General features: G+C 44.8%; 1 protein-coding gene across 1 annotated transcript in view; it reads right to left on the reverse strand.

Annotated features, from left to right (window-relative positions):
- LOC147009095 (uncharacterized) overlaps window positions 1–26,740 on the reverse strand; it is a 74,988-nt gene that overhangs the window by 43,200 nt on the left and 5,048 nt on the right. The window contains 5 exon segments of the mRNA XM_085862980.1: window positions 1,391–2,342; window positions 3,559–3,702; window positions 6,785–6,892; window positions 9,124–9,180; window positions 13,376–13,438. Of these exon segments, the coding sequence (XP_085719106.1) occupies window positions 1,391–2,342; window positions 3,559–3,702; window positions 6,785–6,892; window positions 9,124–9,180; window positions 13,376–13,438 (1,324 nt within the window).

Below are 26,740 nucleotides of genomic sequence, written 5' to 3' on the forward strand. Positions count from 1 at the left end.
AAAAAAAAAATTCCTTTCCAGAATTTTTCTACTTTATCTTTTTCGGGGGGAATTGACACATTCTGCTTCCGTTTCCCTAGTTGTCGGTATAATCTTTTCAGGTTATTTTGCAAAACTTTTTTTTCTCCTGCTATTGGCTTAGTCATAGTTTACCTGTTACTTTTTCTTGAATGTGCATTGTGCAGTACCACCACAAAATACATTATTTATTGCCTCTATCTCTCTTTGTACCATTTTCTTCAATTATATTCTGGCCTTGCTGTTGGGCTTCCGGTGTCCTGTGGTCTAAATTCTCGGCCTGTTGCATGGCTTCATTACTTTCTATTGTTGGAACTCGATTAGATCGTCATTATCTTTGGCTTCTTGAACAGTCTAACATTCTAATTCCTTTTGTGGGGCTGCACTCACCCCTGTCCCTCTATCAGTCTATCTCCTGTGCAACTGCATCGCAACCTGTTGGGTACTCCTTCTCTTTGAAAGTTTGTTCTGTGGAATTTTCATCCCAATTGTGCGTCATATCTGTCTGTCATGGCACAGTGGAAGTTCTCCATTTATTGTTGACCATTCACTTCGTATTGCCTCTTTAACTTGTTCTTCTCTTCATTTTGTTTCTTCCTTTGTGAATGTTTTTTGGGGGGGATATAAGTTGTGGATATATATAAGTTTTGGGGGGATATATAACAAGCAGTGACCCTACTGTTTTGCCTTGCCATCGACCCAATACGATAGTTGTATTGTTGCTTTCATCAAATTATATTGTTGTTCTACCAACGTCATCTTTATACTGGCAATGTTTTCAGAATAGCTGCTCCCATGTACTTACACAGCAATATTGACAACAATGTCGATTTTTCTTTTTTTGTTGAATTATCTGTCCTGGGATCATTTCTCTCCTGTATTTAACTGCTTGTTATCTAGCTTCATCGGTTACTTATGTTCTGTCTTTGGATAGGGATTTGTGGACTGTTGATGTCACCGTAGTAAAATTAAGTGAGACTCTTACCGCTTTGGAGTATAATTTTCACTTCATCAGTTGGTCCATGAAACATTCTCCCTTTCCGTGCATCCCCAATGCCTCATGAGCAGAATAAGCTTTTGTAGTCGAGGATGTTCTCCTTCTCGTCTATGCTCCAGCTCACCTCTTTCTATTCAGCTGGAGCTTAGTTCTTTTTAGTTTGGGGGCAGGCGGCACCTCGTGAAAGTTTTGCTTCGGTACGGACCACGGTCTCATAGTGAGATTTGCGATATTCTTCCTCACTGGAGAAGGGGCAGTCTTTATTACTTTCGGCACACATTGTGGATGCTATGTGTGGCCACACAGAAGCAAGTCTCAGCCTTGGAGGGTACTATCTCCCTCTAGCCTAAATAATGTGGAAATTAGATAAATGACGGAGTATCAGGAACTGAGAAATGAAGACCAGTGTGTATTCCTTGATGTAATACAAACTTTGAGTAAACAGCAAAGACGTTGCTGCACATGGAGCATTTGTATGGCTTCACTCTCGTGTGTATTCTTTGATGTCTTTTCATTGTTGAGCAAATAGCAAAAACTTTACTACACACAGAGCACTCATAAGGCTTCTCTCCCGTATGTATTTTTTTATGCTGATATAAATTGGATGAATAAGTAAAAGCCTTTTTGCATTGTGAACACTCATAGTGCTTCCCTCCCATATGTATCCTTTGATGCATTTTCATCGTTGAGCAATGAGCAAAAACTTTGCTGCACACAGAGCACTTGTAAGTCTTCTCTCCCATGTGTATTTTTTGATGTCTTTTCATTGTCGAGCAATGAGCAAAGACTTTGCTGCACACAGAGCACTTGTAAGGCTTCTCTCCCGTGTGTATTTTTTGATGCTGATATAAATTGGATGAATGAGTAAAAGCCTTATGGCATTGGGGACACTCGTAGGGCTTCTCTCCCGTGTGTATCCTTTGATGCAATTTTAATGTTGAAGAATTGATAAAACCCTTGTTGCAATGGCTACACTCATAGGGCTTAACTCTCAAGTGTATTCTTTGATTGTTTTTCATCATTGAGCATTGAGGGAAAACCATGCTGCACACAGAGCACTTGTGTGGCTTCTCACCTGTGTATAATTTTTGAGACATTTTTAAAGATGAGCTGATCGCTTTGTTGCAAACAGAACATTTGTGCAGCTTCTTGCTTCTTTGGATCCTCTTTCGTGTCTCTGCACAACTTTTGTAACTGTTTTTATCAGATGCGCTGATACACTGGTCATCTCTCTGACACAATGTTGGTCCCAAGTGCAGACTGAAAGAAACTTCTGTGCCCAATGACCCGTAAGAGTTGGAACACGAAACCTTTTTCATTTGTTTCTCTGTAAAGACATTTCAAAAAGTGCCTTGATAAATAATATTACTGAGGAACATATATGTGTGTGTGTGTGTGTGTGTGTGTGTGTGTGTGTGTGTGTGTGTGTGTGTGTGTGTGTGTGTGTGTGTGTGTGTGTGTGTGTGTGTGTGTGTGTGTGTGTGTGTATATATATATATATATATATATATATATATATATATATATATATATATATATATATATATATATATATATATATATATATATATATATATATATATATATATATATATATATATATATATAGCATTTATTGAAATTTTATTTAAAAAAAAAAACTTGCCCGAGGCCTGTACCCATCTCTCAGAGAAAGGACTCCTCCACTCACATATGAAGCCTTCAAAATATATATGTACATACACCCTCTCTCTTTCATGCTAATTATTTCAAAAAAATTTTTTAGTTTCAAACAATGGCATCTGATGTCCAAAATGTCAGAGTAAACATTGACATTGTCGCTGTGATAAAAACTGCAGTGTACATAAGGAGTGCAAAAACTCAAGGTTTTAATACCAGGTATCTGTGCTAATGTAAAAATAACTCGGTATTACTGGGCAATTTTTGAATCTTCGGACTTTGAGAGATCACATGACAACTGTTATACTTTTCATTTTGATGCCAGTTTGGAAATGCTTGTACACCAGTTTGGAACTGAGCATGTGCTGTGAGAGTGCCATTGATGGGAAGCAATTTGTGTTCACATCAAAGCTTGATTTAATGCAGGCACAACTCCAATTCAAGACATTCTGATGCCGAAGAATGCACAGTCGATTATACACAAAGGAATCCAAAACTGTACTGTAACGAATGATCTTGAACAGATTACGGGCAACTGAGTTATGCGGCGTCACACAACAAACCTTAACCCACCTTCATTGTTGAATGATATAAAGTAAGGAATTTGATTCTCCACATTGTGAATTGTACCACTAATCTCAGTTAATGTTATCGTTAGTCTCGTAACAATGTTAAACAGTGTGGATTGATGAAAAGGTATTTCAAAGAAGCTTCTCATTCCTGGTCAATCACAAGTAGCAGCCATAAAGAAAAGAGAGGTGCCCAAGACATGCTTGAAACTTTGTTTGTGTTGCATAATGTGGAAGTAAAGCATTTCATTACAAAGAGGAAAAAAGCCACACAAGTACAGCCATGTTCTGTGTTCTGTGCGCAGCTCTGCTTACCTTCCAGAATTTGAGTGGCATTACTGGGCTCCCTGGGAGGAGAATCACTTGGTTCCTGCTTTACGCCGTCACTGCTCAAAGCATCTTGCAAAATCTGAGGAAGGTTACTTTTGAAGTTTTCTATCTTAAACGGATGACATTCACCTGCAAACACCATCACATCAGTTTATTAGACGAAAGAATGAATAAATCAGAAAATCCCCAAAAAAGAACAAATTACATTTTGAAATAGAATTGTCAACCACCAACACAAGCAAAAAGAGAATATAATGAACAACAAAACGTCTAACTCTGCCTCAATGTGCGAGGTGCTGAAGAAGAATATGATAAATCAAAAATGCTTCCCCACCACTGTGGTCATGCCCTTCCCTTGCCAGCACCCGCCAAAAGCATGCCCTTGCCCCACTAATACAACCAAAAGAGGATAAAATGAACAACTAGAACGGCACTCGGCAGAGCGCATACCTCCACCAGGCTGAACAGTTTATGTTTTATACCCAACTGACAGGCGGGATCTGAATCTGGACCTGAACCAAAATCAAATTGGCTTTGTCGATGCAAATTTCTCCAAAATTAGCATTGTGGGTTTGAAGGTGATAAAAATAATAATAATAATAATAATAATAATAATAATAAAATGTTGTCAATTAAACTTGATTGAAAAGTAAATGTATTGTTGTAACCCTTTAATGGAAAATGTACTCAAATACGACATGATTATTATATTTATGTGCTTGAACATGTATCTATTTTAATAATATATATATTTGCATTTTAAATGACCTTACAGTATCTATTTTAATTATATATATATATTTGCATTTTAAATGACCTTACAGTATCTATTTTAATTATATATATATATTTGCATTTTAAATGACCTTATATCTCTTTCCTGTATTGGAAGATTATCAATCTGCCAAGTAAAGAAGTGCCCCGGTTCCCCAAAACACAATGGCCTTTCAAATAATCTTTAATCATTATTCAGTATAATAGAATCAACAAATAATTCTATTATTTTATTTTATTCTACTTATTAAGGGATTCTCACAAATAAACAATTACATTGGCATCTGAAAGTCTGGTTGGAAGCACTTCAATGGAATGTTTGCTTAAGGAGATATCCAGATGTCTTTTTATACTCTTGTCAGCTTCAGATTATAAATCTTTCCCTAGCCTTTTCATTGCGGGCTGACTTTCTGACCTCCGGACCAAGGAGCCATGTGTGATCCATCCTAGCACACAAAGGGCTGCAGTCTTGACGTCATTCTGTTCGGAGGATGAGCAAAACATCGTTGGATGATCTCACCCCCTCTGATCCCTGAATAGTCGATAAAAACTCCGATCAACATTCATGTCATAAATATTCCTCAGCCCTTCAAAATTGACACGCTGCTCTGGCGCATGCTCCCATACCTGACCTGAGCTTCAAAATTAAGCTGACCTCCAGATGGCTGCTGCCACAAAGCTGTGAATGATCTCTCCCTTGAACCCTCAACATGTCAATTGTGGCGTCAGCATGTCTGAAGGGTAAACAGACCTTGTCTCGCTGAATAATATTTGAGAATTCAATATTCCTATGTACTTTAGAATCAGAGGAAAATTGTGTTGCTTATTGAAGCGCCTCTGAAAATCACCATATTGATATGCTTGTGTTTGTTTTTAATAAATAACTGAAAGTACAGGAGGAATTGAGAATTTATTCAACAGCTTCTTCTTGTCACCTGACCAACTCGTCCACGTAGTTTTGTCAAAACTCGTCAACAAGTTTTTTGAGATATCATGCTGTATATCGTTTTTGGTACTTACCTCAAAATGGTGAAAAATGACTTAAAAATATATTATAAAAATTACCGTGTCCAGATTCGGATCTTCACAAAAATCGAATCAATTCCTCCTTGTCACACACCCAAACCTGTTCAGAAATTGTTTTTTTTGTGTACAGCTCATGGCTTTGGAGGCCAGCTCTGAAATGTGGTTTGCCCAAAAAAGATCATGGCTGATAGTGAGACCCAAGAGTTTGAATGACTGAACTTCCTCAAGAGGATTGTGAAGAAAGTAGAAAGGAGGGTTTACCAGACGGTCCTTTCAGGGAGAAATAGAGAGATATTCCAAGTGCTTGACCGTCTTGTGATTTTTATCAATGTCTGAAGAGAGGGAAGAGGCTTCAGCCTGCCTGGCTGAAGGATGAGGGATGTCAAGGCAGAGGGTGAAGTCATCAGCAAATAGATAAAGAAGATTTTCCAGAAAGTCAGAGAGATCATTGTTGAAGATCAGGAAAAGGACTTGGCCCAGAACACTGCCTTGATGCACTCCAGCCTTGACAGGGAGAGGAGATGAAAGGGTTCTGTTGAGAGCTGCACGTTGGCTATGAGAGCAGAGGAACTCAGTCAGCCATGTGTGGCGTTGGCCTTGGATGCCACAGGCAGAGAGTTTGGATAGTAACACAGGATGCCAAACGATCAAAAGCATGAGATATGTTCAGAGAGACGGCCCCAATGTCATGTCTGACATTGAGGACCTCCATCCATTGTTGGGTGAGTCGAAGTAGGATGTCCAAGATGAAGTGACCTAGTCTGAAACCAAATTGGTGATCTGAGATGAGGTTGTTGGAGAAAAGGAAGGATTAGGTCAGAAACCATCCACAACTTTTTGAGATCGTGCTATGTATCATTTTTGGACCTATATCTCAATAGTGAAGAATCACTTTAAAATTCTAGGAGCCGATCATGAAAATCTAATCAATTCATCCTTGTCACATACCCAACCCGTCCACCAAATTTCGGCTGAATCCACCCACAACTTTTTGAGATACTCTGCTCAAAGGCAAACAAACAGACAAATAGACAGACAGATAGGGGTGAAAATGTAACCTCCATCCACCTTCACTGGTGGAGGTAGCAAATGTCTCACCCTGCCTCAATGTACCTAAGAATTTAACAAATCAAAAATGCATTCCACACCGTGGCACACCCTTCCCTGCTGCTGCGGACCTTTGCACACTTCTCTCCACCACCACCACCACCACCACCGGCATGGGCTGCCCTTCCCTGCCGCCACCGGCATGAGAGTCCCCTTCCCCACTGCTGTTGGTGCGTCCTAACTCACTGCCACTGATGGCGTGGGCAAGCCTTTCCCAGCTGCCACTGCTAGAGTCATTGCATGGTCTTGAAGCTCGTTCAACAGCTTCTTTCTGTGAAGTACATTGCATAAAATGTACCCTCACCATTGTCTATCAATGGTACATTCAGAATGTTGTCATCATTCACACGTTGGTCTTGAGAGGACGATTCTTTGACAAAGTCAGACTCCAGCTTCACTTTCACAATAAAATCTGAGAGAGAAGAAAAATGCATCCCGTTTTAAACCAACACCATTTTAATATACCTGAAACAAAAAACATTTTTATCATGTACCTCAATTTATCGATCAAAATTAGGAGGACCATACAAATGAAAAATATCCATAAATTATAATCATTCGCAATTTTAACACCAAACGTGATGGACATTTGCACCTTTGTAGAAATAACAAATACCGGATATCCTGTGGTAGTTTTCTCGATTGTGTAACATTATTATTATTATTATTATCATACACAATAAAACATCATCAACTAGAACGGCACTCAGAAGAGCGAATACCTCCGCCAGGCGGAACAGTTTAAGTTTTGTATCCCACTGATATGCTGGATCTGCATCCGGACCTGAACCAAAATCGAAATCCGGCTTGTTATTGTCACCTACCCAAATCTCCTCTTCTTCTTCTTTCGGCTGCTCCCGTTAGGGGTCGCCACAGCGGATCATCCATTATGATCCGCATAGTGATTTGGCACATGTTTTACGCCGGATGCCCTTCCTGACGCAACCCTGGTCGCCTCTTACGACACAGGGATATGGTACACCTATTTTAACCGGGGTATACACCGGCCCAGTATACTGGTACTCATTTCGCCGACCTCGGAAGGATGACAGGCTGAGTCAACCCCCTGGTGTATTAATTCAGTGGCTCAACGGGGCTTGAACTCAGGACCTCTTGGTCCCAAGCCGCTGCCCTAACCACTGCGCCAACACCAGGCTGTTGTCACCTACCCAAATCATCCACCAAATTTTGTCATAAATCGTCCACAACTTATAGAAATATCATGCTATATATATATATATATATATATATATATATATATATATATATATATATATATATATATATATATATATATATATATATATATATATCGTTTTTGGCCATATCTCTCAATGGTAAAAAAAAATTCTTGTATCCGGATACGGACCATCACCAAAATCAAATCAATTCATCCTTGGCAGACCTGTCCACTAAGTTTCATCTTAAATAAGTTTTTGAGATATCGTGCTATTTATTGTATTTGGACCCATCTCTCAATGGTGAAGATTCACTTCAAAAAAACTAGATGGTATTCACAGAATACTTACCCCACACAGTCTTGAGAAGGACTTGGTGTGAGCTAACTCTTCTGTTTTTATTTATTTATCATACTGATCGGATGTAGCATTCTACATATACAATTATAACGTCATAATGAAGGCACCTATGACATCAAAAATAAAGCATGAAATCATTCTGGCTGCCAGACCATGCGTCTGATCAGATTGAAATTTAAAACATGTACGCCCTCCCCATCACTACTCGATCATAATTTTGAAGTTTCATGTTGATTGATGCAGTAGTTCAAGAGAGAATTACAAAAAATATTTTCCTTCAACCCAATATGGCTGCCAAACCATGTGACATATCAATTATTCGTGAACACCCTGGTATCACCAAGGCTTGGTGAACACGTGTGTGGTTTCCCCTCGATCTGTCCAGCCATTGTGGAGAAGAGTATTTTTAAAGGTTTTAGGGTAAATCCATTAAGGCTGCCAAACCATGTGACCGATCACATCATCGATGGGAAGTTTTTGTTCCTCATGGATAGGCGGTCATACCTGTAAAGGTTCGCCTCAATCTGTTCAGGCGTTTGAGATTTTTGAAGGTTTGCAAAAAGAAAAAGAAAATTTTATGGCTGCTGAACCACATAACCAATGAAATCATCAATGTTTTCTGTTGACCAATTTATCCCTCGATAACCCTCAAATGTTCATACTGATCGGATGTAGCATTCTACGTATGCAATTATGACGTCATAACAAACTTCGACGTATGCAATTATGACGTCATAAAAGCACTTCTGACATCATTAAAAAAATATATAAAAATCACACTTATTCCCCATGGGACAGGAGCCATGTTTCAATCTATGGTAAAAATTTGTCAATTTGCCAAGCGGTTGCAGAGAAAAGGGAATAACAAAATGCAGACACTTACGTACATTCAACATACGCATGTGACCGATTGCTTGACTTAATCAATTGCTTAACTTCACAAAAATCGAATACATTCTTCCTTATCACACACCCAACCTGTCCACCAAGTTTTGCTGGAATCTGTCCATAACTTTTTGAGATATCCTGCTCACAGACAGACAGAGAAACAAGACAGGCAGACAAACAGACTGAGGTGAAAACAAACAATTTATTTGTGGTTCACCTTGATGGAATGAATCATCCACAAATTCTGACTTCACCTTCATTTTCACAACAACATCTGAAACAAAAACAATCCATTTAAGCTTAACTTTCAGGAACCATCAGAGCTAATACAATGCGAGTCAAATGGAGAATAGAGGAGGATTTTAAACGATTTAAGTGTTTGAGTGCTGTTGGCCATGATCGTGGTCCACATCAATGTTCAACAATCTCAATTGGTTCTTCCAATTCTAAGTGACTTCCTACGGTTTCCTCTTTTGGTGGCCTTCATAAACAACATCGACGTTGTATGCCGTTTGCCTCGGCAGAGGCATAAAACAAAAATTTCAAAAAGAACCCAGACTCAAAGAATTCAATAATTCTGTCTGCCAGACCATGTGTCCGATCAGGTTGAAATTTAAAACATGTATTTTTACTTTCCTGGAATGGCCTATGTGTCCCAATTCGTGAATAAGTATGCTACAGGCAGTTTAACCAACACTTGCAGAGTTTCAAATCAACTTTTCTTTCATTTAAAATCCTTACTATACTTCACAGACCAGTGTTCGTGGGTTTGTTTGTCAGGATACTCCTCTAACAGTTCTGGACCAATTGCATCCAGACTTGCTACAGAGGATCAGCAGAACCACGGTTTATGTATAGGTGTGTTTTTATCTTTGCCGGTGGTTTTGTGGTGGAGGGGTGGAGGAAGGTGTTGACCTAAGACATCATAATTATCAATAAAATATCCTACATGAGAAGTTGCACCTGAGGTGGAAATTTAATGTCAATCGGAGAAGCGGTTGCAGTGAAAATTATTTTAAAAGGGAATCACGGACTCACGGACGGACAACCTGAACACGTAATGCCTCCGGCGAATTAGTCGGCGGAGGCCGAAATATTTTAAAATTTTGCGAACACGAATGCACATGATTAGTTTCATTAAAAATTCGAACAAACGAAACAATGGCAGCAGGTACTCTCTCCCATTTTTATTTAAGATACGACATTATTACCTTCGCCACCAAAGGTGAAGGAGGTTATGTTTTCACTCCTGTCTATCTGTTTGTATGGTTACGAATCTGCGCCCACCGGCGTGCGAACATCCGCTTTTAGCCGAATCGCGGCCGTACGCCCACCAGACGAACAATTCAGTCGCGACTTTCTGGAACAACGCGGGAATCCAGTCACGGGTGTGCTCCAAGCGCACACCACGGCCTAGTCAACACTCTACCCACGCGCGACAGGGACAATCGCCGAATTGTCGATATACCTAAGTATTCACGCAGGCAGACTATCGAGAGACCGTACCTCAGCGAGGTCTGCTTGGACACGAACCGCTTAAGCGGTTCATTCCGTTCTAGGATAACCGAGCGGGGTATTATCGCGAGACCTCGCTGGACCCGATTCTTTTATCGACTATCAAAAAGCCCGCTATTATTCCGAAAGCAAGATAGCAGTTCAATTGGGGAAAGAGGACACAATGAACGGGTGACATTTAAACAACCACATTTATTATTTACACGTATGCAGTCAGGTATGCAAAACACCAACATGCACGTATACATACAGAAAAGCAATGGAATTGGCGGAAAGGGACAAGACGCGAGCAAGACAAAGCACTACAACCGTCTATTATTTATTATTCACAAGCACTTAACAACAGTTCTACTTGCGGACATGGCGCCACAACATTCACACAAATAAAAGCAAGGAAAGGACGCCCTCAAAGACAAGGGGGTCAGATTGGACACGTAGGCCTTTATAACGTGGAGCCGTGTAGACCGCAGAGGCTCCGTGAGACCATTGCAGGTTACCTCCACCCTCTTGGTGCCTCGATGGGGCGACCCGCGACGCTCCTTCCCCACGGCAGCTAGCGTAACCGCGGTTGAGCCCAGGCCTTGCCAAGCGGCCGGGTGATTCGGGCCTCAGCCAGCGACGCATTGAGAGGAACGAACGGGTCTTGATGCTCTTCCAAAGTTGATGCTCTTTGTAAGAACCCGTCCGTTCCTCAGCGATGCTCGGACTGTCCCGAAGCCCGATCACCTCAGACCGTTTGGCGCTGGCTGGCGAGCTCTCTCCGGCTCTCTTCACACGAACGCGCAGGTCTGCGCGGCACAGCAGGGTTGGCCACGCTCTCGGCTCGCGTGTCCTCCACTCTCCTGGACTTCTCCCCCGACTGTGTTCTCCAGACTCCAGACTTCACCGACTGACTCCACCGACTGACTGACCTCGAACTGGTGCTCTGCTTGTCCTTTTATAGGGCTCGAGAGACGAGATCTGACCTCCGCTCTCCGACCTTCGACCCCGACTGGCCCCGCCCCTTTCTCTCTTTTGATCCGAATTCCGAGGCGAAGCTTCCATAGAGCGGACGTGCGCGAGATCACCGAACTTGCGCGGAGAGTGGACGTGGGTGAAATCACCAGACTTGCTCGATGAGCGAACCCCCGCGTGTGCCCGCAGCGATGCTGTTCGCTGGGAACTCGCCGTGGCCAGTGCAAAGACAGCGGCACCCGCGGAGTTGAAGGTGAGGCGATGTTATTCGGGTTGGTCTATTGGGGGAGATGTGGTTTAGGAGATGGTGGGGAGATGTCGTTGTTATGAATGCGGTGTGGAGAGGGTGGTTGGTGGTTGACGTGGTGGTTGGTGGGTGGCATGGAGAAGGTGGTTGGTGGTTGGCATGGTGGAGAAGGTGGTTGGTGGGTGGCGTGGTAGAGAAGGTGGTTGGTGGTTGGCATTGTGGTTGGTCCAAAATAACGATAGCAAAAGAAAAACGGCTAACTCAAAGATCACAGCCCTATCCACACGGATAAATCCCATTACACAACGGTGGGGAAATCTAACTGAACACGGACTTATCGGCATAACTGAACGAAGGACCTATATGGTGTTCTGCGAATTTCCACAGCCGTAACAGTATGTTTGTGTGCAGGATATCTCAAAAAGTTGTGGACAGGTTGGATGAAATTTGGTGGGCAGATTCGGTGTGTGACAAGGATGAATTGATTCGATTTTGGTGAAGATCCGGATCCGGATCCGAATCTGATAATTTCTTGAGTGATTCTTCACCATTCAGAGATTGGGCTAAACCGATATATAGCATGCTATCTCAAAAACTTGAGGACGGATTCGTATGAAACTTGATAAACAGGTTGGGTGTTTGACAAGGACCAATTGGTTCGATTTTGGTGAAGATCCGAATCCGGAAATGGGTACGAGATTTGTGTAATTTTAGTGATTCTTCACCATTGAGCGATGGGCTAAAAGCGATACATTTGATGGGCCTGATATGTTGTATTGGATCAGGCATTGAGCGGTGGAGGTATGCTCTCCACTGAGTGCCCTTCTAGTTTTTGATGTGATGATGATGATGATGATGAGTTGGAATCCAGTGAACTCCTCTGAAGAGGACGCAGGTGAGGGCACTGAAGGGGACGCAGATTTTTATTTTTCATTTTTTCGTATACCTTGTCGAGGCTCGTATGAGAGCTAAAATGAGGGTTGAAGTTAGGGTTCGCAGGTCAAGGCAGCAGGATGAGAATAAAGAATGAGACCCAGTACATGCTGCAGATATATAGCCATACAGGGGGTTGTGGGGAGATGGAGGAGGGTTGGGTTGTGTGACCATTGTTTGTTGGGAATGGTAGGGGGGCGATGGTTTATGCACCCACAAAAACGTGAACCACAGGGCTGCGAATGCAAAAGCAGGTCACATTTTATGAACCGTGAAAACATGGTGTCCGCGAATGTCGTGGTTTCACGGTAATCCATGGCAAGTTTACCCAATGTAATTTGAATAAATCAAGAAGTTGTTAAATTAATTTTACTCTCTTCTCTTCTTAAAGCATCAGGTACATACAACAACTCAATACATTCCTGAATGAACCTCCCATTTTTATTTTATCTCTTTCAACCAGTGCAACAGTCAAAGGAAATCCTTTTCCTTTTTTTCTATTGTGGTATTTTTACCACGGGCTTCTAAGAGTACATAAATATTCAGGACGTCTTGGAAAATGTTGAGGATCCAGATTAACATCATTGTTACTGTTTGGAATGTGATTGGTATTCATGATTTGTATAAGCACAAGTAAACAGCGATGGAGGAATGGATAACGTGGCTGGGATTTTCATTCATAATTTAACACCAAACTTGATGGGTATTTGTACCTTGGGAGAAATAACAAGTACCGGATGTACTGTGGTAAAGTTTATTCTGGATTATAACATTATCATCATAAACTATAAAACTATAACAATGTGTTTGTGGTTCAAACCTTCATCTTGAGGGAACGAATCGTCACCAAACTCGGACTTCATCTTCACTTTAACCATAAAATCTGAAACAAAAACAATCCATTTAAACCAAATATAAAAATTTCAATAAAAAATTCCATCAGAAAAGCCTTTATCACAAATATATCATCAACAAATACTCATTTTACAATGTCAATGATACATTTTGTGACGTGTGAGAGTCTTGATGAAAAACCCGACATGCCGAGCTTATCTGCCGAGAATTGATGAACGGTAATAAGCCGAGTTTGAACCGCAGGAGCGAACAGAGCGCGTGACCATGACGTCTGGGTAAATAATTATCGTAACTTAGGCCAAAAAAAAAAATGTTGCATTGGCGTAACGGGTCACTGAAAAATAGGGGAGGTCGGTCGGGATCTTTTTTTTTTTTTTTTTTCCTAATAAATCCCTCCCAAAATCTCCCCCGGCTCGAGTACCACCCTTTTTGTCGGCGGGTTCTGTCCGAAACACTTCCGGGTTTTTGCGATCGCGATCGCAATCAACAAGATACTTGAAATCGATAGCAAAAAAACAAAAAAAAACGTAGGGTCGGCGGAATTTTTAGGGTCGGGCGGGTTTTTTTGGCCTTATTATGTGGTCTCAAAGTCGAAAGAAACGCAGGTCTCCACATGAAAAATTAATCAAAAACGTAGTAAACACCGGATATCATGGATGGACAGCTTCATGACCATAAAGGATATACAAACTGCTCCACATCAATGAGCCATTTTACTGATCAGTATGACAAAGGCTTTGGGCAACTCGTATCAGAAATAACAGGAAGCGTACTCAAAGACCGGTGAGCATTTCACATTACTCGGGACAGATATAGGAGTAATTGGAAGAGGCGAAGGTGTTGTGAATGCAATCTCATACAGAACTGATAGACTTCGCAAGAGGCCGTTGGACCATTATGAGAAAGTGATCCAAATACTGCCTCAGAGCGGAAAGGTCAGCATGGTGTGCTCGGCTGACATAAGTGAATGAAATGTGTGTCCTTGCAGCTCGGTTACGGCAACAAGTAGACGAGCCTGACTGCAATGACGATGAGACATCCGGGAATACCGTCCTGATGATCCGGAGGGATTCACACGCTTTGGCAAAGCACCTGAGAGTTAAGATGAAAGAGATTGCTAAGGCACAGAGAGAAAAGTTCAGGTACACACTACACAGGACACGTACCAAAACTTGATGAAACAATTAGAGCGGAAACCGCACATCAGGCAAAGCACAATTCTTCAGCAGAATAGGAAATCTCATGTGAAGCAGCATCAAAGAACATTCCTAATGACCTGTACAATCATCTTCCCTGGATGATTACTAAACATAATCGGTCATCAGAGGAAAGTGCCTTTGTCAGAGGCACAGTATAAAAAGCTTCTTAATGTAGCTGAAGAAGTTACGACTCAAGTTACAAATATTCCTCCGCCAAAACGTGGGTCTGGCAACACATATCAGAAGGAGACACAAGGAAATTAGACACAGGTAGAGGGCCATTCAACCCCTCATGCCTGTGCCACATCAACACCACAACAATTTATCAACACCAGATCAAAAAAAGAAAATACAAAATGTTATTTTTATAAATGAAGTGTTTGTTTCGTAGTTGGTGCAGTTTTTGTATTTTTAACCCCTCAGGGGAGGGAGCATGGTCTTGGGTAAAAAAACACAACATCTACCACCCAACACCCCTTGACGAGACCCCCACCAACAGCACTCCGTAAACATGGACACAATCACCCATCAATGCTCAAGCTACCTACAAGTCCTGTTAACATCCCTATACCCCTCTATCTCCGTAACTTCCAGGTACCTATGCAATTTCGATTCAAACTTATCGACTGTTTCTGCTGCCACTACCTTTCCAGGGAGACCATTCCATGCATTAACTACTCTCTGAGTGAAAGTCCCCTAATTTACTACCGTCTTAACTCTCCTCTTCTTTACTTTCAGGCGATGGCCCCTGGTCCTATCACGGTCCACTCTGTTGAATAATTAATTCATCTTCACTTATTATATCTACACCTTTCATTATCTTAAACATCTCCATCATATCTCCTCGTAACTGCCTCCTTTCTAGTGAACAAAGCCATCTCTCCTACAGCTGATCCTCATAGCTGAGTCTAGCGAGGCCAAGAATCAAATCTCGTAGCCCTGCGCTGAACTGAACCCTCTCTATGGCATCGATGTCCTTCCGGAACTGTGGTGACCAAAACTGCACACAATATTCTAGATGTGGCCCTCACTAAATTCCTGTACAATGTTAACACCACCTCTTTTGATTTATTAATGATCCCCCTCCGAATACAACCTAAAACCCTATTTTCTCTCCCTATAGCTGCCTGGCACTGTGCTGCCTCCTTACCTCCCGTATCTATTACCACCCCCAGATCCTTCTCCTGTGTGGCATACTCCAAAATTACCCCTTGCATCCTGTAATCTCTATTTTCATTGTTCTTTCCCATCCCGAACACCTTACACTTGTTCAGGTTAAATTACATCTGCCAATCTTTTGCCCAATCTCTACAAGTATCAATAACTTTCCTGTGTCTGATCACAACCCGATCTGCTATCAACCTCACCTCAAAGCTTTGTGTCATCTGTAAATTTGGAAAGTTTACTCTTTACCCCGTTATCCAAATCGTTGATGTAAATAATGAATAATAATGGTCCGAGTACTGATCCCTGAAGTACCCTGCTACTTACATCCTCCCAGCAAGACATCCTCCCACTCACAGCCACTCTTTGCTTCCCTATTGCTAGGGTGTTACTTGATATTGATAGCAACACCCTATTGATAGGGTGTTACTATCCCTATTGCTGACCCTCCAATCAACAGTGGTCCACCTTCGTTTGTGAAAACACAGGCTGCGGTGAACCGGTTGAAATGGGGTAAAGCTCCAGGGATCTGTGGCATCCATGCTGAACTTCTCAAGGCTGGTGGAAATGCTGCACCCGTGTCGTTGCATGCAGTTTTGTGCTCTGCCTAGAACACAGTCATCATGCCAAATGACTGGAAGAGGGGCTTTGTTGTCCCTCTGGAAAGGGAAGGGTGATCGCCAAGACCGCAACAACCTCCGAGGGGTGACGCTGCTCTCAGTGCCGGGCAAGGTCTTTGCTTGGATAATTCTTGATAGGGTTCACCACCACCTCCTTAAGCATCAGCGTCCAGAGCAGTCAGACTTTACACCAAAGAGGTCAACGATTGACCATAACCTTGCTCTTCGGGTCCTCACCGAACGCAGACGAGGGTTTCGGCAGGGGCTGCTTGCAGCCTATGTTGATCTCTGTAAAGCGTTTGATTCAGTGAATCGGGATGTCCTCTGGAGGATTCTTGGTCTTCGTGGGGTGCCACCAAAACTGATCAACCTAATGTATGAACTATACTCTGGCACTAGAGTGCTGTGAGATGTGGTGATACCATCTCTGACTTATTTCCAGTTGTTACTGGAGTTTGTCAGGGGTGTGTACTGCCCCCCACACTTTTCAGCATTTGTATGGACTGGGTTTTGGGGAGGATGTCGGAGAGATCAAGTTGCGGTGCATCGTTTGGGAATGTCAAGATCTCCGACCTTGATTTCGCAGATGATGCAGTCATCTTTGCAGAGACTTAAGACATCCTCTTGGGGGCCCTAGAGGTGCTGATTGAGGAGTCTGAGCCGCTGGGATCATGGGTTTCCTTGGTCAAAACTAAGATCCAGGCTTTCATTGACACCTTGGATGCTACTATCCCAATATCCTGTATCTATTTTTCAAAACCTCTGAGTAAACTTTCCCTCCATCATTTGCTCATAGGTGTACCACAACCAACTTCTTCGTGCCATGACCTGATACAATATCGTTTACCCTTCCTTCGATGTCCCTAACTCCTGCTCCTTCAAAACTGCACAGAACTCTAAGCCTGCAATCCTTCCTGCAGAATGAACAATCAACAAGTTTAATAATCTCATCACTCACAAAAACTGTCTCGCAAACCTCATACCAATTTATATTGCTGCACCTCCACCACTGCCTGCACCTGCTGCACCTCCACCACTGCCTGCACCCGCTGCACCTCCACAACTGCCTGCACCTGCTGCACCTCCACCACTGCCTGCACCCGCTGCACCTACACCATTTCCAATATCCTCAGCAACTTCACTCCACAACCACAACCAACTACTATCTTCAAATTTCTCATATTCTGCTACTTGCTGCAAATTATACGATGCGTTCCTTCAACCGTGGAATATCCTTAAGTGGGATATTTCCTCACACTTCCTGCAACAGTAAGTACCCTCCGCTTCCCCTGTTGTTGATGTTATGACTCTCCACTCGGCCGAGTAAGATGACAGAGTCAGATGAGGATCCTCGAATTACACGTTTTATTTCCGAAGACCACACGCATGCGGAATGTGACTCAGTGACCCTTCAGTCAGGCTCCCCTGAATCACATTAAAAATATGCTCCAACACCATCACATATATAATCACACAAAGCAAAACTGGGTGTGGACTAAAAGTGTAAAGGAAAAACTGGGTGTGGACTAAAAGTGTATGCTAAGGGATAAGGAAACAAAGAAATAAAAGAAATAAATGTGGCAGTGGGCTTCTTTCCCCCCTCCCTCGGGCCCTAGGGGAAGTTGAATCGGTCAATTCTCAGATATGCAACCACAGTTTCCAAGCCACCTACACAACTCTCAGATATGCAAGCCTTGCAAACTAATAACTTTCCTACACTCCTTCACTAGCACCTGCTGATAACAAAGGCAAAGCTTTGGTGATCACTGAGAATAGGAATGTGTGGGCAGCATACACTGAAGGAACAATTCCACAGTTCTCTCCAAGGTCGCACTAAGGGCACACCACCACAGAGCAACAGGAAGGGTGATAAGGGCTTAGTTTCCAAGAAACAGGAACAGCTGGACGCTGTCCAAAAACAGTGGGGTGCATGGAACATTGGTAGCCTGAAACATTTAAAGCAACATTTTAAAGCAAGGTTTGAATAATGCACAGTTACAAGCAAGGTTAGAATCCTGACAGCTGATTAACACACAGCTAATGGTCCAAAATATGACCACCTAACATATCATCATAACAGTTTCCTCCTTGGTCATATTTTGACCATTCCCAATACACCTGAGACTCACCGACCGAGTGGACCCCTATTTGGTTCCTGTAGCAGTTACCCCTAGGCCCCCGCGCCTGCCAAACGGGATTTACGAATGCCGTGGATAGCCATCAACATTCTCCAAATGAGAAGTCCCCAACTGCCGGTGGTTCAGGTTAGCTTCTGTTACCATTGTCTTCTCCCTTTTGTCCTACCCACTGCCACATGCCTCCCGTTTAAGCTGCAGTGTATGAATTCAATGCTAAGTCCACACCATATTAACATGTAATACTGTTCTATGTTAGCAGCAATGGTAATACTATTGTTTAAACAATTATACATAAGCAAGTAGCAAAAGTAGTACTCAAGGCATGGGTGTAAGCTCGTCCAGCGCAGGAGTCACATCTTGCACTGGAAGGCAAAACGACACACACTCTCTCCTGGGTTAGTTATCTGCTTCAACAAGGAGGAATGGTTGTAAACCTTGGCCTAGGTCCACGTGTATGACGTCCCCCTGAAGGCCCTGGTCGTCCCCCTCCCCATTACTGGCCAAGTCGTCCTCAACAGAGAGTTCGCTGTTAATTATTATAATGGCCTGGGTGAGGGGTGACGCTGCGCAGCACTTCTTCAAACAAATGGTAATGAGAAGTTTGATTAGAAACACCCCAAAAATTACCACCACAATGATTAAAAGTACTGACCCTATTAGTCGCAACAACCAACCTCCCCAGCCCTGGAAGATCGACTTCCACCATGCATAACCTTCCTCACGTTCCACTCGATTGCTTGTGAGAACTTCCACCACCTTTTAATTCGGGCCACCGCACGATTAGTTATGTCCTTCGGGTCCGGAATCCAGACGCAACATTCTCCTTCAATCATCCCGCATACCCCTCCTTGCTCTGCTAGAAGCATGTCTAAAGCTACTCTGTTCTGTATTACCATAGCGCGCATTGATACCAACATCTCTGTTAATTCTGTATAGTAAGCCATGGTTACATTACCTAAATATTCCAAAACTTGTGAAAGCTCATCTAACCTAATGCTATTAATAGTAGTACCGGCATGTGGCATGAAAAAGCCAAGAGCCTTCTCCCACCAGGTGCCTTTGATCACCCCTAAGCGCTCTGATACACCGGCCCATCCCTCTGGATCCCTGTCTCTGATGCGCTGCGTCGATGCCGTGGTGGTGCAGGGGTAGGGTAAAAAGTGGTCTTTAATTCTGCTATCCGGAACTACTGAAGCTAAATAACAACTCCCTTCCCACCCTTTTTGGTAGGTAGGGGTAAGCCTTGTCCCATAAACCAAGTGAATGCCTTTTGGCGGGATCATCCACGTTGTCATGGTGTAAGGCTGCTTTTATTGTGAATGTTACTTGCTCCTCTACCTGGGTGTCCGGGTTAACAGCGATGACTTCCTGGTCAGTTGATTTCGGGAGGGGAAGTTGAATCTCACATTCTGACTTTCCCATTCTGTTTGCTCCCTGTCCTGTAAAACAGACTGCTCCCCTGGTGTTTTCTACCCATAGGGGAGATGGTACCACCATTACATTAGCACTCGGATTCTTCCCTGCATAGACCCGTTGTGTATAACCACGGGCTGAGGTCTCAGTTTCGAGCCCTTCTACTGGTCCGGTTACATGATTGAAGATGGTTAATGGTAGTACGAAAAGAGGAAGTCCGGTCACGAGGCCAGATGGTGGTTTAAGGCACACCCAGCACTCACTCCGGTTCTCAATGTTTGCTATCTCTGTGGTTAGGGCTACAAAGGTATTCGGGGGCCTTGTCGGCGGCTCCTTTCTTTGTACAGTGAAGTGTATCCAACTACTCCGTGCTGTGTGGTTGCTCCATAGAACGCGGCAATAGTATGCCAAAGGGGTGTCGTCTGGTACTTGTGGAATTCTAGTTATCAGACTCGCGTGCTGGCCCCATTCATATCCTTGTCTGGTGGAGGACCCCTTCTTTACTTGTCTCGCCACTGTGTGATCCTGGCCTGCTAGTAAATGGTACCATAGGATGGCTGTAAGGCCCTTGTGTCGGTCTACCAGGTCACTAGACCCATCTGCTAGGATGCAGGGTATTTCTATGAGTTGTTGAGGTCGGAGCAGCGGTACCTTTATGTCTAATGGGTGTGGAATCATTGACGAAAAAGGTTGGAGTGCAGGTTAACTGAAAAGACTCTTACTGTGTCTAACTCCTTGTTATGGGTTGTCCCAAAATTTGCATATTTGCTTGCTGTCACCTCTCTTGGTACCCCTCTCCTGCTACGCTGTAAAGAAGTTGCTAACTCACTCCCGTTTCCCCTTTCGTGGTCGAGGTGTAGGAGGCGTGTATGGTTCTCGGGGTCTAAGGCTGTCGGTTTGCTGCCTCGTGACAGGCCGCCCTCGCACAGGAGCAGCGCTAGCACCAGGAGTTGCATGTTGTGTCGTCAAGGTCCTGTCGCTGTTTCCTGTATTACAATGTTGTTGTCGTCTAAACCTGCCTGTTCCACGTTTGGCAGGGTGCCTGGTCCAGGTTCCGGCTCCACGTCTGGCGGAGCGTTTGGTTCTAGCGCTGGTCTTTCAGGATCCCTGTTGTCTACGTTTTCAGGTCCCGGGTCCGGCGGGGCACCTGGCTCTGCTTGCAGTGGGTCTCCCCGTACTATCTCTCCCTGTCCTGCTGGGCCAGCCCCGTCTTGGTTCGGTGGTGGAGGGGGTCTCTGTAGAGATATCACGTCTTCCCCCTCGTCGTCGTCTTCACTATCCCGGTAAAAGACTGAATCGGACAAAGCCGGAACCTCTGCTGGGGTTACCTCCTCCGGTTCCCTAGTTTCAGCAGCTTTCTTGGGTGCTCGTTTACAGTGTGAGTGGTGTATCCATGCACTCTTACCCCTCACTTTGACGGCCGAGAGCGTGGTCAAAAGTACAGTGTAGGGCCCGGTCCACTTGGGTTGCAGGGCGTCTTTCTGCAGGAACTCTTTCACCCAAACTCGTTCAGCAGGTTGGAAATCATGTAACGGGTCTCCAGCAGGTATCGGCAATGCTTCTTGTACCTGTGAGTGAAAAGCCCTAATGGTAGCAGTGAGTGTTCTGCAATAGTTCATCATTCCGTCAGTCATACATGCCAAATCCCAATCTCCCATATCTGGCGGAGCCGAGACCGGTAACTGTATAGGATGTCCTGTTATAATTTCGTGGGGCGAGAGCCTTTGGCAGCATTATTTGTTGCCCGCATTTTCATGAGCGCTATCGGCAGCACGTCTGGCCAGGGCATTGACTGGCCCTCGCAGAGTTTGGAAAGCGTCTGCTTTAGGGTTTGGTTCTCTCTTTCTACTGCCCCTGCTGACTGGGGGTGGTACGGACAATGCAGTTTCTGGTTGATACCCAAGCCTTCGGCTACTTTTCCCATTACTTTTGCCGTAAAAGACCCTCCTTGGTCCGAGGATAGTCATGTTGGAATCCCAAATCGCGGAATTACTTCCTGTAAAAGTAGTTTGGCCACTGTATCAGCTTCCTGATTGGTCGTGGCAAAGGCCTCTACCCACTTAGAAAACATATCCACAATTACCAGCACATATTGGTGATGTTTGTATGCCGGCATTTTATAAAATCCATCTGAAGGTGTTGAAACGGTCCGGACGGGGGTGGGTGTGCTCCCCGTTTCTTGGCGGCATACTTCCTGTTATGTCTACCACAGGTCGCACAATTGCTAACCACCTCTGTTGCTGCTGTTGTTACACCTGGGGCATTCCAGGTTTGACGAATAATTTCCGCCACCCCTTTTATTCCCATATGGCCCTGCGCATGTGCAGTGAGGGCGAGCCATGGTAGCAATATCCGGGGTACAAATGGTCTATTTCGCTCATCCACCCATACTCCATGTATGTTTTGCTTTGCACCCTCCTTCACCCTCCATGATTCCTGTTCTTCCATAGTTGCGGAGACCTGCAGGTCCTTCAGCTGTTCTTGCGTTTGTGGACCGTCTACCATTTGCTCCACGTAAAGTTCGGTCGTTGGTTGTGGGTTCGCCTCCTCCTCATCGAGCACTGCTTTTGCCGCTAAATCTGCTCTTTCGTTGCCTTTTGACACTTCATCTGTCCCTCCTGTGTGAGCTTTGCATTTAATCACTGCAATCTGTTGCGGCTCTTGTGCTGCTCGTATCAGTCGTTTGATCAAGTCCCCATGTCGGATAACCTTCCCTGAGGACGTCTTAAAGCCACGCAAGGCCCAAATGGCAGCGGAGTCATGTAAGATGCCCCAGGCATACCTAGAATCTGTGTATATGTTCAATGTCTTACCCGCACCCAGCTCACACCCGCATATCAATGCTTCCAGCTCAGCTTGTTGGGCTGAAAATCCCTTTGGTAACAATTGTTTCCTCAAGGTGGCGCTTGCGGTGCATACTGCAAAGCTAGCGATGGTTTTTCCCCATCGGTTCTTCCTCGCCGCTCTATCTACGAACAGTTCCAATTCTGCATTCTCGATCGGGGCTTCCTGTAGGTCACGCCTAGCCTTTGTCTCTTCCACCAGCACTCGTTCACACACATGTGCCTCTCCCTCATCGCCCGCTGGCATTAGGGAGGCTGGGTTCAGTGGCGAACATCTTTCGATCGTTATAATAGTTGCCTGCAACAGCACCAAATCATGTTGAACTGCTCGTGCCGCTGATATATGTTGTGTCTTATTTTGCCGTATCAGCGCCGCCACATCATGCGGTACCTTCACGGTCAGCGGAGAACCCAAAACCAGCGTTGCTGTTGCGGTCACTGCGTATTGCGTTGCTGCTACTGCCCGTAAGCACCCAGGATAGGTGGCGGCGACCGAGTCCAAATGACTACTGTAGTACGCAATCGGCCTATTCTTTCCTCCGTGTTCTTGCGTCAGCACCGCTTGGGCGAACCCTCCTCTTTCATGGACGAATAGAGTGAAGGAAAGATCATAGTTCGGTAGCCCCAATGCTGGTGCTTTTGACAAGGCCTGTTTCAATGTTTCAAAGTCTTTGTTCGCACCATTCGTCCAGGAGATCTTATCCCCCTCTGCCTCCTTTACCATGTCGTACAGTGATCGTGCCCTAACTGCATAATCAGGGATCCACTGCCGGCAGTACCCCGTCATCCCGAGGAACCGCCGCAATTGTCGCAATGTAGTGGGTTTTGGGTGCTCTAGAATTGTCTCCACCCGTTCAGCTCCGAGGCTCCTCTGCCCCTGTTCCAGTATATGTCCCAAATACGTCACCCTTGGCTGCGAAAACTGTAATTTGTCTTTGCTGACTTTGTGGCCCTTTCGGGCGAGAGCTGTTAACAGCGCTACAGTGTCCGTTTCACATTTAGTTTGATTGTCCGAGCATACCAACAGGTCGTCCACATATTGTATCATGACTGATCCTTCCGGGAGCTCTATGTCCTCCAGGTCCTCCTTCAGAGCCTGCGAGAAGAGCGTTGGACTATCGCAGAACCCCTGCGGAAGTACAGTCCAGGTGTATTGTTGTCCGTCGTAGCTGAAGGCAAACAAGTGTTGCGACTCTTTGGCTAGCGGTATGCTAAAGAACGCCGAGCACAAGTCTACCACGGAAAAATGCGTCGCAGTGGACGGCACCCCTGACAGTATCGTAACCGGGTGTGGCACCACGGGAAAGGATGCTTTCACACACTTATTCACTGCTCGCAGATCTTGTACGAACCTCCATTTGTTTCCTCCGGGCTTCTCCACCGGCAGGATTGGTGTGTTACATTGGCTCTTAGTAGGTATTATCACCCCTTGATCGCGTAATGATGCTATCACCGGAGCGATCCCTTCTATTGCCTCTTTGCGCAACGGGTATTGAGCCACTCGAGGCAGGGGTACCCCCTCCTTTATCTGGATAGACACGGGCGTTGCGGCTAGCACTCTGCCCACGTCATTCGGATGTCGTGTCCATAATTCAACAGGTACTTCCTGCAGTCTTTCCTCCGTTCTCGTTTCCCTGTTGGTCTGGCGGCGTGGCCTTTCGCTGTTCATCTCATGCCTTTCTAACATACATGACAAAATCTGATCAGGTAAGCATACCTTCCATCCATCCCCCCGTCGACTGGCCTGTAAAGTGCTCTGGGTTTCACTATCCCTCCCTGGTGGTTCCGAGGCACATCTCAACCTGGTCAACATTCTTCCCAGTTCTTCGGCACTATGTCCTTTTCCGACCGCCATTGAGACGTGCGGGGTAAGTCCTTCTCTGTGCTTCATTAGCTCACGTTCCTTGTTAGTTAGCTCTACCTCCATTGCCGCTCCCTCTTTTCCGATCCACAAAGTGGTTGTCATTAAAGTGCGTGTGGTAGCGTACTCTTCATGTACTCTGTCCGAGTAATCAAAATCCTGCCCTGTTTCGTCATAATAGACCGTACAGTGTAAAGGCAGTTCCACTTCTTTCAATTCAATGTCGTTGCCACGCAACCATTCCTCTACGTCCCGCAATCTTTTCGCACTTTCCCAATCCCTAGTCAGTTTATCTCTCCCCTCTTGTGACACAACCCGCAACCAATAGACTACCGGTCCGAGTTCGGTCATCATGAGGGTCATTACTTCCTCTTGCAATGCCAGCGGAGCATCTATGAAAACTCCGTCTTGCTTGCATGTTATGGTACATCCCATTCTGCACAACAAATCTCTTCCTAACAAATTCATCGGAGTGTGTTTGGCTACCAAAAATGCATGTTCTCCCCGCAGGGGACCTACTTCAATTCGTAATTTGTCCGAAATCGGGATATCCTCTCTCCGTCCCGAAACCCCCACCACACTCACTGACTCACCTGAGAGTGGCAGGTTCTTTATCTCTCCTTGTTTTAGTGTTGACCGGGTGGCCCCTGTATCTACCAGGAATGTTACTTGTCTCCCCTCTACGTTTAAGGTCGTGGTCAATTCCCTTACATTCCGCGTTTCCCTTTGCGGAGCCACCACGGTGTCCTCATGTCAATAGTTTCTTCCTGCTGTCTCCCTTCTCCTCTCATATTCTCTAGGGGGCGCTGTTGGTCTCTCTTGCTGTTGTGGTGGCCGCGAGCCCCAGCCTCGTTGCTTAGGCGGTGCCGGGCAGTCCCGAAACCAGTGCCCGGATTGACCGCAGTTAAAGCATTCTCCCTGTTTTTGCGGCTCCTTCTCTCGGTTCCAAGGTCTCCGCTGGTCCCGTTCGGCTTCATACCGGGGTTCCCAATCTGGATTTTCCCAGCGAGGCCTGCTTTCCCTCTCTTCGTATTTACGGCTTTTCAATTCAAGATTTCTTGCAACTAGAGCTTTGGTATCTTTCTTTCCCCTCCGTTCCTCTTCTCTTAGAGTCTGCCAAGCCTGTCTTGCCCTTTCAAACACGGCATCTACGTCAGCCGTTTTCCACCCTGGCATGTCCGCTTTCACCTCTCGCCTTACTTCGTCACACAGTCCATCTACGAACATAGTGTTCAGGAAATGGAGGGCGTCTGTGCGATGTTAATAAATCCTGAGTGCAGTTCGATCTGCTCATACAGTCGTGCCTTGTACTCCCCAGGTGATTCCTTGGGATTCTGTGTGACATCCTGTATTGCCTGCCAATCCATTACCCTTGGGGCCATCTCCGCCGCAAGTTCTTCCATCAGGGTTTGTACTCTTCCTCTGTACAGTGCCTGTGCTTCCCGGTCGGCTCCCTCCGGGTAATGTTGGTTTAAGGTGGTATCTGTTTCTCCTTCCATTTTACACTCCAGGCTGCCGCACGCCGGCTCCAAACACACTGGGCAGGACAGCAGTGCAGATAAACCCTATGTCTGTCCTGGTTGCCCCCTGCATTTTTATCTGGTCATGTAATATCTGAATGGCCCTTCTCGGGTTTTTCTTTATACATTCTTCCATGCTAGCTTTTACTCCCCTAATGTCTTGTGGGGTCCATGATCTCCAAACCCAATCTCCCCCTGCTGCTTGTATCATGGGGAACTGGTGAATGTCGGTCCCTCCTTTTACTCTGTCCCCTTCTAAGACAGGGTAAATTCCTTTTGTTGTCCCAAGTCGGGTTGTCGTCTTTCGGTTCACGTCGTCGTTGATTTCTGCTATCTGTGCTAACGCCTGCTTCAACTTCTCCTGTCTCTCCTCACTCTGTATCTTGACCTCCGTCAGCTGCGCTAACACTTGGTCTAGTTCTCTCTGTTTGTCCTCTCCCTGTGTCTTAACTTCCGTTAGCTGGTCTAGCGCCTGTTTTAGTCTCCCTTGTCGTTCCTCGTCTTGTATTTTCCGTTGGTTCACAGTCCCTTCTAGTCCGAGTCGCCTATGCTCTGTCTCGACTTGCGACTCC

This window comes from Eptatretus burgeri, chromosome 17 (assembly GCF_056783735.1).
Source record: "Eptatretus burgeri isolate ZD-2024b chromosome 17, Ebu_testis_v1, whole genome shotgun sequence".
Taxonomy (NCBI): Eukaryota; Metazoa; Chordata; class Myxini; order Myxiniformes; family Myxinidae; genus Eptatretus; species Eptatretus burgeri.